Source organism: Rhinichthys klamathensis, unplaced genomic scaffold (genome assembly GCF_029890125.1).
Source record: "Rhinichthys klamathensis goyatoka isolate OS25496 unplaced genomic scaffold, OSU_Roscu_1.1 h1tg000170l_1, whole genome shotgun sequence".
Lineage (NCBI taxonomy): Eukaryota > Metazoa > Chordata > Actinopteri > Cypriniformes > Leuciscidae > Rhinichthys > Rhinichthys klamathensis.
This window is the reverse complement of record NW_026606701.1, coordinates 3,031,866-3,049,077: the sequence shown is the minus strand read 5'-3', so window position 1 is coordinate 3,049,077 and position 17,212 is coordinate 3,031,866. Positions and strand designations below refer to the sequence as shown.

The window sequence follows — 17,212 nt, the reverse complement described above, 5'->3', positions numbered from 1 at the left end:
TGCCTTTCTACTGAAGTAGAGATGAAGGGCAGAGTGGAAAGAGAAGGAGAGCTGGAGCGGCTCAGACTCGTCTCAGATCATGAAGTTTCTGAGCCACACTTTCTAGTTCAGACTCGATGGCAGCCAGACTCTCGATCTCCGCATCCTGATGACATAGGAGAGACAAATCAGGCCATTGGTGAATTTTAAAAGGGTTTATGAACATTTATATTCATACACTATCGTTCAAAAGACTCTTATACTCACCAAAGCTGCATTTATTTGATTTAAAAAAAAACAGTAATATTGTGAAATATTATTACAATTTACAATAACTGTTTTCTGTTTTAATATATTTTAAAATGAGATTTATTCCTGTGGAGGGAAAGCTGTATTTTCAGCATCATTACTCTAGTCTTCATGATCCTTCAGAAATCATTTTAATATGCTGATTTGGATCTCAGGAAACATTCCTTATTATTATCAATGTTAAGTTGTGCTGCTTAAGTTCAAAAGAACAACATTTATTTGCAATCAAAATCTTGATTGTAACATTGTCAATTTCTTTTTGAAGTTGACATCCGTGCTTTTATTCAGCATGGATGCATTCAATTCATTAAAAGCGACAGGCTTTTAATGAATTGAATGCATCCATGCTGAATAAAAGGATTCATTTCTTCCAAAAAACAACAACTTTCTGACCCTATTTGCAGAGCAACTAGGAATAGTTCCCCAAAAACCTGACAATATTAGAGATTTAATTCTACACAGTGTGATATACAGTATATATCATATTTGTGATGCCTAAGCATTTAAAACATGTGGTTTTACATATTAGTATTATTACATATGTATTTTTGCTTTTGTTTTTTGTTCAGACAAACAGTACAAATACGCTGTGTATTATAATATCGGTTTACTTTAAGTGATTTGAAATATGATTTGTATGTACTATTTTGATACGTTAAGATGGTTTTTATGTTTTTACCCTTTTTGGAGTTTGACCAACATTGTCACTATGAACCATGGATTTATTGAAAGGGTAAACTCTACTTTTGTGTTGCACAGAAAAAAGAAAGAAAAAAAGAACTTTGGGGATTTGATCCTTTAAGAAAATGTGTCAACTAGGTGTCATACCCCTGTCTTCCTGCTGCCGCTGCCCTCTTCATCTCTTTTGTCCTGTGGTTCAGTTCGTGCCATGAGCTGCAGCTCCTGCTCCTCTGGGCTCCTCCACAAATCTTCACTCTCCTTAGAGTGGTGTGGCACTTCCCAGTGTTCATCCAGTTTTGGGCTGGTCTCCACTCTCTTGTGGGACAGTTTGCTCACGCGACGCTTTACTCCAACCTCGCTCTTCTTCTCCTCCTCTTCTTTTGAATGTGTTCTCTCTGTTTCAGCTTCCTTGTGCTCCTCTCTGTCCTCCATGATGGATTGTTTAACATCAGGATTTGCTTCGAGATTATCTGTGGCTGTTTCCCCTTCAGATAAAAGAGAGCAAAATTCTGATTATTATACTATATCTTCTCTATCTCTCTTTATCTCACTCTTTTCTCTCTTATTATTCTACACACACACACACACACACACACATTTACTTTAGTGCAGCTTCAGCAAAAGCAGCACTCTTCTAAATGAAAAGCTCTCACTTGCCAACTCAATACTCACTGCTTGATTCCTCTTATCCTGAAAAATAAACTCTCGTTCTGCCATTTTATCTGTATTACACAGATTCCCAAATTATTGTTTCTATTAACAAATACACTAAAGTAAAGTCACCCAAAATGTCTGGCATTTTTCACCAAGTTCCTCTGAGATCTGTGGGCCACATTTAACAAGCTGCAGGCAGCTGACTGATCTGGGCAGCCTCCAACATCAATTATTGAATCAATTCAGCGAACCACAGCACAGCGTGGATTTCATTTCATAGATGGAGGCACTGTCACACTGGCCTGTTCATGGAGCACGGCTAAATTCCCCCATCAATCTTCATTTACCATCCCTCCCTACTGACTTTTTTTAACCTCGTCCTGTCGTAGACACGATCTCCTGCTGTTATTCCGAACCTCTTCAGCAAAATGAGTTGTGCCTGTTATATGAATACTCCCCGGACATCCCCGTACTCACACTTTTCAGAGTAAAGATTATGTTGCTATTGATCGAATATACAGTATCATTAGCAGGAGCACTATGGCTATTTGTTCAGTCTGCTGGGCTTAAAGCTGTACTGATCATGGATGGATTATGGTCATTTGAGGTCATCAATGTTGCAAATGTGGGATTTAAAGGCGTTTACACTGGCACAAAAAATGTGATATTTTACTTACATATGACACAGATCGGAATTTGTTGTAAACACGTGTAAACACAAAAATCCGCACGGGATCCGATTTTTTCGCATCCAATCTGAGCCACTTCCAAATGTGGTTTCAGATACATATCCGATATCTGGACATCCGACCTACGTCTAAACACGCATATCCAATTCCCTTTTGAATTCCAATCCACAACAAGGCGAGGACGACACGTTTATTCACAAAGATAGCTTTTTAATGTTGTATTATGAGGGAGACGTGCCTGTATGCGCTCGCTCACAGCTTTTTATTGAGGTGGGAACTTTATATTTAAATCTTTGTAAAGAAAATAAATTGCGCGAAAACAGAAACATTCAGGAGCTGTTTTTCAACCTCTGCCCGTGACTTTTATAAATAAACGACGAGTTTCACTACGTGAAATCTCGAGGCCCACAGAGAAGGAAATGAATAGTTGAATAAAGTCGTTATTTTTGTTTGTTTTTTGCGCACAAAAAGTATTCTCGTCGCTTGATAAACTTAAGATTGAGCCACTGTAGTCACTCGGACTATTTTAACGATGTCTTTCATAACTTTTGGGCCGGCCAGTTTCGATCCCTTAAGAAGCCTTAATCAGATTTAATCAAAAATATCTTAATTTGTGTTCCGAAGATGAACGAAAGTCTTGGAACAACATGAGGGTGAGAAATTACTGACAGAATTTTCATTTTTGGGTGAACTAACCCTTTAAAATGTACTTATAAATACGCTACAGAGGCTTCTGGAGTCGTTTTTGTGAGAATTTTACTTCCGCATCTGAAAATGGGAGAGCGGTCGATTCAAACAACAGGAAAACAATGGATCGCAATGACATTTCGGATGCTGAGGAAATTGTTCATAGTCTTATGACGGACCACAGCCATACAATTATGAGCCTGCTATGCTGCCAAGAGAGTAGGGACAGGCCAGGATTCATGTTAGACAGAACAAGGGTCAGTGGAGAACAGGGCAGGTGTCTTGGTGAGAAACCAGTGTTAGTTTATAGATATATGTTCGCTAATGATATACACTGTGCTCACAATATTGTACAGATTATTACCATCGTATATCAGTTAATAGCAAAGCTATTATTGGTCATCTAGGTGTATTGGAACTTACCAATAACAGAAACTAATAAGCTTTGATCAGGCGTATGTCATGCTCATTAATTCTCACCGAGAGACAGAGAGATATTTGTATTCCTGATACACTTTATCATTCCATACGTGCTTGTGTGGGAAATGCGAGGCAATGTTCACAGACGAGGAAAGTCAGTGCTGCAGGGAGGTTGATGCATACTGGGCCTTAGTGGAAAATGTCACCCCCCAGGTCCTTGCTTCGGCATCCCATGTTAAACTCCATCATATCGCCGGGATGATAATCCTCCGATCTGAAGTGAACGCTACACACGGCCGCGTTTTTCGAAGCCGATGCGGAAGAGAAATCCCGTCTCTTCACCTGCACAAACCACACCCAGGCACGAAAGATAGCCGTCCTTTTTCTTGCTAGAAAACCTGTGGACTCGATGTCCTGAGTCCTGACAGGTCGGAGTTTTTGCAACCTCCACAAACATAATAATTTACCATGATGATGATAAATTAAAATACAAAAACTACCGAAAACACACTGACTCACGACCGTTCTCACTGAATACCAACCTACTCTGCTGCACTGAGCTGAGGCTCCCTTTCTTGACGTAAAATGACGCGATGTTGAACAAAAAAAAAGCGTTTTTTACGAGCAGTCAAAGAAACGCTCACTTTATCCACTAAATTGGTGCCCTTATGTCGTTTTAAAACATTTTAAATCTTGCATTAACTTTTCATATGGTATTTTCATACAAGGTTATATATTAATTTTGATTTTTTTTTTTACCTGCAATATGCTCTTTAAGCAGTATCTCTGGTCGTACGATGTGTATGACGTCATTGGGTCATCTGTCAATTGGGTCCGACTCACAGCGCCGAATGGCCTAGACATTCCCATTATGATTTCCATTACACAAGAGTAGATGTTAAACCTCATGCTGATTTGTACTCGGCTTTCGCCAAGATAAGCACAAACTAAGACGTAGCTTTACAGTAACCCATGCTTCTCTCTCTCCATCTCTCCATCCATTTATGCTTCTTTCCATATGGTGATGTGAATCTCCTTCTGTCCGGCGTTAACGGCTGCAGTATTCTTGGCGCGTCAGTACACACAACGGCTGCAACTACAGTGTGGTCTCCCCAGTGGACCAGAACGACAACTGTCTGGATTGAGCCGAGTAGGGGACATCTCTAGGGTCTTCAAGTGGGCACCTTCCGTCCTCAGTGTTTCGTCGACTAGCCCACGACACCTCAAGAGGGCTCGACAGTGACTCTGGCGTCCCAGAGTCACCCCCCTCTGTCCCCCACTCAACTCAGCCCAGCTTACTGACCTTTATATCCCTCCTGCTACTGAGGTTGCTCCTTCCTCGTAGTTCACGTGTGACCTAACCGCAATCTCACAATCTTGCAACCGAACCATACGCGCCAACCCGTTTGACTAAGGCTGTCGAGCCCCACTGTCTTCGTTAAAGTAGTTTCAGTGGCAACGGTTCCGTATGGCATACTACCTACCGCAAAACACAATATCTGTCCAAACACCAACCCTCATTCACGCAATATACACAGGAACGTAATGACTGTAATTACTATGCAAACCATACAAATAAACCAACAGACTCTTCGAGTTTTTCAAGAATTCTACGAAACCGTAGCGTGGCGGCCTGTACACAGCCAGCCAGAATCTTTCCGTCTCAACCACAGCCAGTTGCTGCTCCTCTCTGCTGCTTCAGATAAGTTCTTTACTGTGTGACGCAACTCTTGGCCACGGAATCCGACGTCTCTGAGGAACCGGGTTGTAGAGTGTGCCACAAATCCTCGACAACCTACTTCCACTGGATAAACCTGGACTCTCCATCCCCGCTGTTCTGCTTCAGTGGCCAGATGAGCATTCCGCAGTTTCTTCCTCTCATATGCCTCATCTACAGCATCCTCCCATGGCACTGTTAACTCTATCAGTTGAACAATGCGTGCTGATCCAGACCACAAAACAATATCTGGTCGGAGGTTAGTGGTGGCAATCTCAGGTGGAAAAATAAGCGTTGATCAAGATCAGCCAGCATTTTCCAGTCCCTAGCAGCTTCCAGTTGTCCAGTTGTTTCTTGGTGGTTGCTCGCCTGGGCGGAGGAAATTGTCTTCTGTGTGTAATATTTTGCTAGAACAGGTGGCAACTTATTGTTCATGTTGCGCTTGCCTTCCAATGCTAAAGCCAAACATCGCAGTACTTGGTCATGGCGCCAAGTAAACCGACCTTGGCTAAGAGCCACCTTACATCCTGTCAAAATGTGCCTTAATGTGGCAGGTGATGAACACACAGGACAAATTATAGGATGTCTGGAAGCAGACATTGAATGTATGGGGAAGAAGTTGCATGTAAAGTGTGTGATTGTGATCAGAGAGAACAACCCCAATGGAATTGAGTTGAAAGGATTACCCGGCATTGTTGGGATGAATGTGTTGAGTGACCTCAAAGATCTATGCATGGCCACTGGAGGTATGAGAAAGATGGACCGGTATAGCCATGGTGTCGGGGAGGCAAAAGTTCAGCGAACGTTGGCTAACATTCAGATGCAGACTGAGGCTTTGAGCTGTGGAGATCAGATTGGTTTTGTGAAAGTTGCTGGGAAGCAAGCAATCACTATACCTCCATTCAGTGAGTGTGTCTTGGAAGGTTGCTGTAGAATACCACCGAAAGTAATCTGCGAAGTGTTGGTTGAGGCCTCCTCAGAAGTTAGCTTACCCAAGAGTGTTTTAATTGCTAATGTGCTCGCCAAGGCAGCTGATGGTAAAGTCCCAGTCAGAGTGTAAAATTCTAGTGAGAGAGCTGTAAAACTCATGCCACGATGTAGGATAGCAGCACTGTGTAAGCCACAGGAGGTTGTCCCTAAAGTGCTTGTCGAGTTTGAGTAGAAAGAGGGTCTGTGGAGACTAGTGGAGTGGCAGGTCGAGTGGCAGGTGTATATAATGGTGACGGGTTGAGTGACGGGTCAAGTGGCAGCTGCCCCTAGTGGAGTGGCAGGTCCAGTGGCAGCTGCCCCTAGTGGTGACCCTAGTTGTGTGGCAGCTACCCCTAGTGGAGTGGCAGGTCGAGTGGCAGGTGTATATAATGTTGACGGGTTGAGTGACGGGTCAAGTGGCAGCTGCCCCTAGTGGAGTGACAGGTCAAGTGGCAGGTGTATATAATGGTGACGGGTTGAGTGACGGGTCGAGTGGCAGCTGCCCCTAGTGGTGACCCTAGTTGTGTGGCAGCTACCCCTAGTGGAGTGGCAGGTCGAGTGGCAGGTGTATATAATGGTGACGGGTTGAGTGACGGGTCGAGTGGCAGGTGTATATAATGGTGACGGGTTGAGTGACGGGTCAAGTGGCAGCTGCCCCTAGTGGAGTGACAGGTCAAGTGGCAGGTGTATATAATGGTGACGGGTTGAGTGACGGGTTGAGTGACGGGTTGAGTGGCAGCTGCCCCCAGTGGAGTGGCAGGTCGAGTGGCAGTTGTATATAATGGTGACGGGTTGAGTGACAGGTCAAGTGGCAGCTGCCCCTAGTGGAGTGGCAGGTCGAGTGGCAGATGTATGTAATGGTGACGGGTTGAGTGACGGTTAAAGTGGCAGCTACCCCTAGTGGAGTGGCAGGTCGAGTGGCAGGTGTATATAATGGTGACGGGTTGAGTTGCAGGTCGAGTGGCAGGTGTATATAATGGTGACGGGTTGAGTTGCAGGTCGAGTGGCTGGTGTATATAATGGTGACGGGTTGAGTGACGGGCCACAGGTCAAGTGGCAGCTGCCCCTAGTGGAGTGGCAGGGTGTGCCAGCTGCCCCTAGTGGAGTGACAGGTCGGGTCTAGTGGCAGCTGCCCCTAGTGGTGACCCTGGAGGTGTAGCAGCTGCCCCTAGTGGAGGTGCAGGTGAATATAATGGTGACGGGTTGAGTGACGGGTCAAGTGGCAGGTCTATATAATGGTGACAGGTTGAGTGGCAGGTCGAGTGGCAGGCGTATATATAACGGTGGCGGGTTGAGTGACGGGTCAAGTGGCAGGTGTATATAATGGTGACGGGTTGAGTGGCAGGTCGAGTGGCATGTGTATATAATGGTGACGGGGGACAAGTGGCAGCTGCCCCTAGTGGAGTGGCAGGTCGAGTGGCAGGTGAATATAATGGTGACGGGTTGAGTGACGGGTCAAGTGGGAGGTGTATATAATGGTGACGGGTTGAGTGACGGGTCAAGTGGCAGGTCTATATAATGGTGACAGGTTGAGTGGCAGGTCGAGTGGCAGGCGTATATAACGGTGGCGGGTTGAGTGACGGGTCGAGTGGCAGCTGCCCCTAGTGGTGACCCTAGTGGTGTGGCAGGGTGTGCCAGCTACCCCTAGTAGAGTGGCAGGTCGAGTGGCAGGTGTATATAATGGTGACGAGTTGAGTGACGGGTCAAGTGGCAGGTGTATATGGTGACGGGTTGAGTGGCAGATATATATAATGGTGACAGGTTGAGTGGCAGGTCGAGTGGCAGGTGTATATAATGGTGACGGGTCAAGTGGCAGGTGCCCCTAGTGGAGTGGCAGGTCGAGTGGCAGGTGTATTTAATAGAGCGTATGAGTCAGTTCTTTTAATGAGTATTTCAAGAAGATCAGTTACTGGTTTAAAACAGTCTGAAACCCTCTGTTGTTTACAGCATTAACAGAGATAAAAAAAATATATATACAAGCAAAGTGGGCAGGCATAGCTGAAATACCCCTAAATGAATCAGAATCTATTTGAATCAAATCAGAATCCGAAATCAAATTTGAATTAAGAGTGTGAATAGACATTTAATTGGGAAATTTAGTAGTATAGAGCATCAGAGTATTCTATTGGTGCTGTGTAGGAGCCTGGAACAGATGACACTTCTCTCTTTTTTTTTGTATTTTACATTGTGGCAGGATTGATGGCACACATTCAAGCACTGTTCATCTATCATTTGTACATCTGCAGTGGCTTGTTTCCAGGTATTGAGCCACCACAAGCTTCTCAGCAGGAGGGCCCTGAATTTGAGAAGCCCCAGAGCACTGGCCATGTTGGGACAGTCTATAATGTGTCCTTGCAGCTAATCTACAGTAAGATTGCTGCTTGCGATATCATATCATAATGAATGCTGTTCTAAACACAAATATAAACTCAGAAAGTAGCACATATGGCATCCCACATATCACATTCATCATTACCCTCTTTATGGTGAGGCGGATAATTTTCCTCTTCCTTTTCCAAGCTGGAGAGTTTCTTCTCCTCCTGTTTCTCCTCATCCCTTATTGCCGCCTCCTCCTGTGACTCTCTTTTCTTCTCTGGGTTTATAGAGTTGGAGATGTGATTGCTAGGACTCTCGTCTTCTTCACGCTCCTCTTCCTCAGCAATATGGTTCTGTTTTTTAGACTCCTGCTCTGTCTCCTCACTGTCCTGGGAGCTCTCCTCTCCTGCTACTCTCTTCTCTGCAAATTCCTTTGGTTTCTCCAAGCCAACCAACATTGACTGGTCGTCTGTATAATGGTAAAATGTTATGTTGAGGTTAAGAGCACATTTGTGTATCAATTTAGTCAGAATAAATATTTTTTTGTTCCTGTTTCATGGATGGATGGATGGATGGATGGATGGTGTGTTGTTAACCAAAGAAAAACATGTTAACACTGACTGCTTACCTCCCCGAATAAGGAGACTGACGTATGAACCGAGTGGGATGACTAGATGAAAGTGTATTTGCAATACATGCAGAACATAGAAATGGATGACACTAGGGCTGCACGATACTGGGAAAATATGCGAAATGCGATGTTGTTGAGTATCGCGATAACGATATTTCTTGCGATATAAAATTTCCCTAGAGAAATGCTATTTTTATTAAGCTTTTAAAAAAAATCATTTATATGTAATGATCAGACTAAAATAAACAGGTAGGCTAAAATATATTCTTCTAATCTTCAGAAGAATATCTCAGTTTTTTTTTCAGAAGGAGTTACACTTGCAAAACTTTTAATAATGGTTGTCTTTGAGACTCTGTTATTGTTACGTGGCATTTCGTTCGCAGTTTTGGTAGATGTGGGCTTACACTTTTTGAAGACTTCATAGCCCTGAGGGTCCGTTTCAGATGAGATGACTGAAGATTAGTTTCCTCTCGACGTAGCCACAATTTTTCCGCACGACTTATTGACACCGTCACTTATGTTCACATATCGCGTTTTTTGCGCATGCAAATTCATTATTTCAAATGCAGGCGCGCGGCAAAGCACGCTCAAAATGGAAGCACATTTGTCCATGCCCGCCCATGCCGCAATGAGATGAGAACATCTCAACTTTTCAGAATGCCGCAAGCTCACCGCAGGTCATGAGACAAAAACCAACAATCAGCTTCGGCTTTTCCGTAACAACATCGAAAGCTCGGCCCAAACAGCTGATCATAGCTGTACAGGGCGGGGTTTTATTTCTCATCTCCATAAATATATCTAGAAGTAAAGCTAATACAAGGGCTAGAAATCAACGAATCCTTCGCTGATACTTCCTCGTCATCATGGAAAGCCTTGAGCGCAGTTCATGGTTGCATAGCAACGACAGACGCAAGCGCTTGTGGAAAGAAGGAGAGCGGCGCGGCCGCACTTTCCAGGCGTTTTTTGACGCGATATGTGAACGGCCCCTTACACAGTAAGGGGCCGTTCACATCATTTGTGACACTTCTTCTCTATTGAAGCCAAAATATTGCCATATTTCAGACGTACAGGCCATGGACGTTCAGGATGTTCTCTGTCTTATGAGGCACACACACGCAAGGTCTCTCGCTCTCTCCCTCACTGCCGTGCGCGCGCTACACGACACGGTTGGAGCACAGTATACGTGTTCTGTCTCGCATGTGCGCTCTTGTTCGCTCGCTCTAGATTCCGGGAGATTTTAACTAATTTGCGGGCATCAGGGAGCCGCTATCAATATGCGGGAGACTCCCGGAACTTCCGGGAGACTTGGGATGTCTGAAATTAAATAAAGTTATTTATCGCACCTCTCTGCAATACGGATATCGCATAAGTTATGCTATTATCGCGATGACGATAATTTTTCGATACATCGTGCAGCCCTAGATGACAGAATATTCAAGGTCAGCTCTTTTGAATGAGGTCAAATGAGGTGAACAACAAAGTACACTGACAACCCACTCACAAATTAAGGCATATATTAAAACACAATCAGTGTTTACTTAATTCTGACACAGAATACAGAATGATATTAGCCTCCACATACTTGTGCCCACAGACTTCAATGCTGACATATCCAATTCAAAAGTCCATGGGGGTGGGCATAGGGTGACCAGAAGTCCCGAAAAATTCGGGACAGTCCCGAAATCTAAGCTGTTGTCCCGAATCCCGAAACCGGCCTTAATTGTCCCGAAAATTATACTAAAGCAAAATCTTGATAAAACATTAAAATTGTCCGTGGAAGTTGAGTCGTCCTGCAGCAGCCCCCTCAAGCTGCAGCAGCCGCGAGGACAGTGAATGTGCAGGCAGCCAGTCTAAACGCTCTTGGAGGATGCTCAGTCTAAACGCTCTAAACGCGAATGGATTCGTATATATATAACTATACGCGGTAGGCGCGAATTTGAAGCGCTATTCGCGTCTTGTGTGAACGCAGCATTAAAGGAGTGATTGATTGGTAGCGTCACTGTGTGCAAAAAAATACTTCGGCCGGGCCTTAATGTCTGATGTCGGGTTACACTTGAAGCAATCATCTACAAAATTATTTAGTTTTCCTATTTAATGACCACAATTTAGTTGTAATAATAATTTTGGCATAAGGCTTATTAGCGTTAGGCTATAGCCTGCCCTCTGCCCTGATTCTGCTAAGTGCAGCACTATAGAGCAGGACACCGCGGTTCACACTAAAATATGCTTCAAGAGCACTGGATGACTGTCTTCTGTCCATTGAAATGTGAAAAGCAATGCAAAATGAAAGTAGCATTTTCACGTGACTGTTTTCTTTGATAGAATCTAGGGCAAGGTGTGACCTTTAAGCCCTCAGATGGCACTGCATGAGAAACCATCATCCTACTGTGTTAAATATAGCCACATGGACTCGGGAGTTCTTTGGAAAACCGTTGTCAATTAATACAGTATGCGGCTACATATGGAAGCAAATAAGAGACATAACTATTTAAAATTTAACAGCCACTGAATACTTAGTTTTGAAATATTTTATTTTGAAAAACATTTATCTGAATTTATTTGCTCTGAATTCACCCCTTTGAAATTATTTTACTTTGGAAACCACATATCTGAATTTATTTGTTTCGAATTTACCTCTGAAATTTAAACAGGCCTATGAAAATTCTTTTTTTTTTCATTTTAAAAACCTGAAATTCGATGAATATTTTTCAATGCTCACAAAAAAAAATAAACTTACAGAATTTCAGATAAAATAGATTCAGATTGATCAAAGTTGGATTGCTCAAATTCAGATCTCAAATTCAAGTTAAATATTCACATGGTAACATCCGGGCTAACCAGGATAGGCCACGCCCCTTTTTACAAACAATTTTTTTGTTTTTTGTACTTTTGTCAGTTAAACAAAGGTTCGAGAGATTTTTTTTTTAAATTTTAAATCACAGATTATTGAATTGATTGCTTTTTACAAAATGTTCTAACTTTTCTGGAAATGTAAAAACAATGTAAAGAAAAAAAGATGTAACAGACTTGTATAGAGTCATGTATCATGGCAATTAAGAAGTGGATTCATCTCACCTGCAGTTTTCTTCATGTCTTTCGGGAGGCTGGTCACATGATTAGGTGTGTCTCCTGGGTGTCTCTGTGCTCTCTCACTGGCTCCTGAGAAGCAGTTTGGTGGAGACACGGTCACAAGTAGACATAGCAAGTTTCTTGGCAATAAAACAGAATCTATGAATTCTCTTTTAGAGTTCTTCAGCAGTGTTATACAATTCAACACTCTACATTTCAAATGACCTAATGCTGCCAAAAAAGCCATTAGCACCCGACTGTCATTCTGCTGCCATTAGCATTTCTCTATAGGAAACAGAGTTGGTTCATGCTGTCCCAATCAAAAACTGGAGCATCTGCCTCTTACCCTCCACAGCGATATCTTGCATCTCTCTGAGAAAGTTTTGGTGGCGCAGGATGCTCACAAGCCTGTCATCTGCAAAATACACAGAACTCCTCACACACAGCTCCTACTTTTTAGCAGTCAGCACTTTACTTTATTTTTACATTATTTGCGTTAATTGCCCTGAAATGTACTGCCTTGTCTGAGCAGCACTATTAATCATCAGGCCTGCTGAGACAGAAAGTGAAAGCAATAAAGAGGGAGAGAGGAGAGATTTTCGTTGAATTAACGTTGAGTCAAGCTTTTCCCTTTCTGCTGACCGACAAAGAGAGCATGCAGAGTCGGCTGCTCCCTTCGTGGCAATGCTATTCACTCTTCTCCATACTTTCCCTCTCAAAATGTCTCTTGTCTTATTTCTCTGCCAGGCTTATTCACAATCTGTTAAAGTTAAGGTAGAAAACTAGCAGCTGTAGTTGACAGAATATTACTGTAAAAAATTACAGAGTTGACGTAAAATGGACAAGCATTAGGGAATGGCATGTTGGTGTCTGTATATTTTTACAGTTATGATTCTTTAGGGTCTTAATGAAAAGTTTGTAATATACTTTAATTAAAAATTCTCATTAGTATTGTAAGAAAACACTAATTTTACCTGGTCAAAAACAGCTCTGTTTTCAGCATGCCATTTAAGTGCATGTGTCTTTAAATGATAATGAGCTTCAGTCACCAGCCCCTCTGTTCTGTGGGGCGTTTTGACACAACACACGTGGAGTGTTGCCTTGACAACAGTTGAGGGTATATTTTGGAGAAAGAATGGCAGCGGGAGTCTCTGAGGACACATCTGTGCAACCGTATCAATTTGAACCGGAGTCGGACCCAGAACAAGATCGACATTTAAGGCTCAAACAGGACGTTTCTGAATGGTGGGTAACATAATGTCACTTTGATCTATCTTTGTATGTACTGGCAAGATAGAGTAGTGAGATACGAACGCTGTGTGTTTACTGATGTATAACGTTACGTTAGTTCACTGACAGATTGTTGTTACAGCTAATGTTCATGAAAAACTTTTTTTTCATGATTTGCAAAAATTAATATAAAGGTTAATAAAACTTTACACACACTTCCTCTGGAGGTGCAGCAGGAACACGAATAGTTGGTACCGATTCTTTTTTCAGGAGCAGCTTCTTAGCAAAACCAGCTTTATACTGATCCTCGTTTATAAAGCAGTCTGCTGAGAAATGATTCGCGCAAACATGAAGGCATTGACGTTGATCGTGGGGAATATTCCCTTCGAAAACAAAACTCAGCCACTGTGTCTTCAGCGGTTCGGATTTAGGAACATCAAAATGACTGCTGTGTTCGTTATTACACCCAAGAACAGAACACCACAATCGCTTAGACGCCATTCTGCTCCAGCGTATCAACAATGACGGACTATGATGACAGCTCGCTCAGGGCGGGTCTGTGTTGAAACGCTGCTGTCAATCAACAATCGTGGGAGGGGCGTCCGACCATGTGACGTCAGACGGCTTGATTTGAGACGGGAAAACATATAAGGAGATTTAAAAAAAAAAAACACTGGATGGATTTTTATCATTATATGATGGTTGTGTATAGGCACTGCCAACACACATTTCAGTACAATCAACTTGTAAAAGTGCATGTACCATTATATGACCCCTTTAAATAATACAATTTGAATCCACTAACTTATTTGAACTATTTCTATTTGTTACGATATTAATAATAAAACAGGTGGCTTTAAGCAGGAAATCTTGGGAATGCCCCCTTTTCGATGAACAATAAAGTGAATCATATTTTATTCTTATATAATTTTTTACAAATTAGAAATTATAATTTGCAATAAATTGTGTACTTGTAAAATATACAATTCAACAAATTATAATGTTTTGAATTATAAGATGAATTACAGTATATACTCACATAATATCATTATAATTTTTTACCTCTAAAAGCAATACATACATTTTTTGTAGAATGTATTTGGTACGGTAAATTACAATTAACTATGTTTTTAGTATGTTTTACATTGTTTCTGTTAAAAATACAAAAGATTTTACAGTGTTTTTATGAAATTCTCCACTTATTTGTCCTCCTCTCTCTCGTTCAGTCAATCTCTGTCCTTCACTGTTTCTTTGTCCTAGACTCATTGTGTAAGCCTCTCACAGAGTGTTTGATTTCACTGTTGTAAGCGTTACCTCAGTAACAATACCTGGCTTGTGAATAGAATGATTGATTTTTCAACTATTAAAGTATCAAAGAAAAAGACCATGCAATGTGACTGGACAGTGCACGGCAAAGCTTCACACTATGACTGCAAAAGTCTTTAATTACTTTGCTCCATTAACTTGAGGAAACGTGCAGTCACAGCAGCAATGACAGCATATATTTATCATATTGGGAAGGTTACTGCAGAGGGAAGAGGTGCACCCAAGTGCAGCTAAATATATGGAAATAGTAGTAGTCCAGGTGTCACTATTGCAGGCACTCACCAGAGCCGAGAATGTCAAGGCAGTCCTGGGACGCTGGGATGGGATGAGGCTTGGACAGAGTATCCGCAATTACTTCCACAATACATTTCATCACCTATATAAAGACAAAGAAAGGTTGGGATAGGGAACAGCACGACATTTTTAAGCTATTATGTCATATGATACATTCTATAGACATTCATGAGATCAATGTGACAGAGGATATTTCTGTAGTGATTCTTTGATCAAAAGAACAGCTTATAAGTGAAACAGAATTTTTTGTAACAATGTTAAAGTCTTTCCTGTCGTTTTTGAATGGGAGTGTGTATGGACTCTACACACATTCATGAGATCAATGTGACAGAGGACACACAGTACTGTAGCAGCAGCTGCCAATAATATCTCAAGGCCTTTCATATCTAACCATCCTTACTGTCTTACATTACACTTTCAATCAATGTCATTTCCTCCTCAGTGCTTTCATTTCCAACACACACACACACACTTGTCTATCCGATTTGTTTGGCTGCACATTCCCCCAAAGTCAAACATTTCTCTGCTGTCAGGGAAAAACAGCCTCCCTCAGTAAGACCAAAGTGTTGCTGAAATGGCGTTATCATTTTACTGAGGAGAACAGCATCTGTTTGCAACTTGACATTGGTGATGTCGTTTTCCCCAAAATCTCAGATTTGTGCAGATTGACCAATATTAAAACAGACCCTCTCTTAAGGTGTTTTTCATTGGCAAGGACAAGAAAGGGGCATCTGATAATCTCATATAAGTTAAATGAATGCAACCCAACATTCATTTAAGTTTTAATTCAGTTGATCAAAGCACAGTTTGCAGTCATCTGTAGTTGCAGCCTCCTCTGAGTAAGCACACATGGCACCAGCTGTCACTAGGCTGAAGTCGTGTTGTTGAGTCACTGTCTCACTTATGCTGCTTTCCTCCACACTTCCTGACAACATGGACTATTGCTGCTGCCATTCTGTGCATCCTTATGCTCCTGTTTCTCAAAAGGCTGCTCAAAACACACATTCAAATAATACTACCTAAAACGTACCTTCACATCCTTATCATCCATGTGACCTGGGGAGACAGGCACCGAGAAGACTGGAAGTAGAGAGAATGTTTTGATCAACAAAATATGGCAAAATATGATATAACCAAATTAGCATAGAATTAACCCTGGGTTGACTTGACGTCTTTTAAAAAGTCAGCTTTAAACTTTGGGTTAAGCAACTCTTACGGCGAGTCGTTTAGCAACAGACAACCAATCATAAACTGCTTCGATGCTTATCTCATTAAATATTCATGTTCTTTGTACAGTCGCAGAAACTTTCACGCGCTTCGTGTAATCTGAGGGGAAACCGTTAAAAATATAGAACGAAGACTCGAAGCGCGTTAATGGACACATTATTATGTTTGCTCTATGTTTTATATGTCTTAAAACAACCAGAGCGGACCTGCGACATTTACTCAGACAATCGGTTATTAAAACTGACTGCGCTGTATTGGTCCGATTAATTTAGCTGGCCTTATGCAAACGTTAACATGCAATGGAACATTATAAACCACAAACGCGTACAAATGTCAAAAGCTAATTTGCGTTCCTTGCTAGTGTTATCCGCTGTCCTTGGTGCTGACAGAGCCATGGAACAGCTCGCATTTAAAAAATGTACAGAATCAACAACACATCATCCAAAATAACACTAAGTATTCCCACAACAACTTAATACGTTACGGTGATCATTTGCACATCTTGCACACTTACCAAAATTCACCAGCACCACGAGACCAGCGCATCCTCGTGCGATCATTTTCTTAATGTGAAGCGCAGGCAACCGTTCGGAACCGTCGTGCCAGAGGAAAGCGAATGAACGTTAGTAGGCTACTTTCCTTTCCTCAGAGTGAATGAAAACACTCGCTGATTTATGGATGCATTATGCGCATGAGGCGTCTGCTCTTATTTGTTTCGCCGGATCCACAGATCACAATGCCTCAGTGTCACTAATCACAACCGCAGCGATGCCGCCTTATATAGAAGACTTGATGAAGAGGAAATGACATCAGTATAATGTACAGCTGCTTAGTTCACCTACTTAGTTTCTACTTTAAAAGAAAAAAAAGTTAATAATGATATTTTGCATCAATACATGCATGTGTATAATACTGTATATGATAAAGAAAAAAGTTAATAATTTTGCTTTAATATATGCATCCAGATATATACACATTAGATAATGATAAATGATAAAGACAAATTGTAATAAT

At 41.9% G+C, this 17,212-nt stretch overlaps 1 protein-coding gene across 1 annotated transcript; it reads right to left on the bottom strand.

Moving 5' to 3' along the window:
• On the bottom strand, positions 1 to 16,997 carry chga (chromogranin A). The gene is made up of 8 exons (XM_056259971.1): positions 16,713 to 16,997; positions 16,002 to 16,051; positions 14,960 to 15,053; positions 12,468 to 12,536; positions 12,128 to 12,211; positions 8,582 to 8,890; positions 1,117 to 1,454; positions 1 to 145 (listed from the first exon to the last, which is right to left on the bottom strand). Exons 1-8 carry the CDS (start codon positions 16,756 to 16,758, stop codon positions 62 to 64), a joined length of 1,074 nt encoding a protein of 357 aa, XP_056115946.1. The 5' UTR covers positions 16,759 to 16,997; the 3' UTR covers positions 1 to 61.
• Between the last annotated feature and the right edge of the window lie 215 nt (positions 16,998 to 17,212).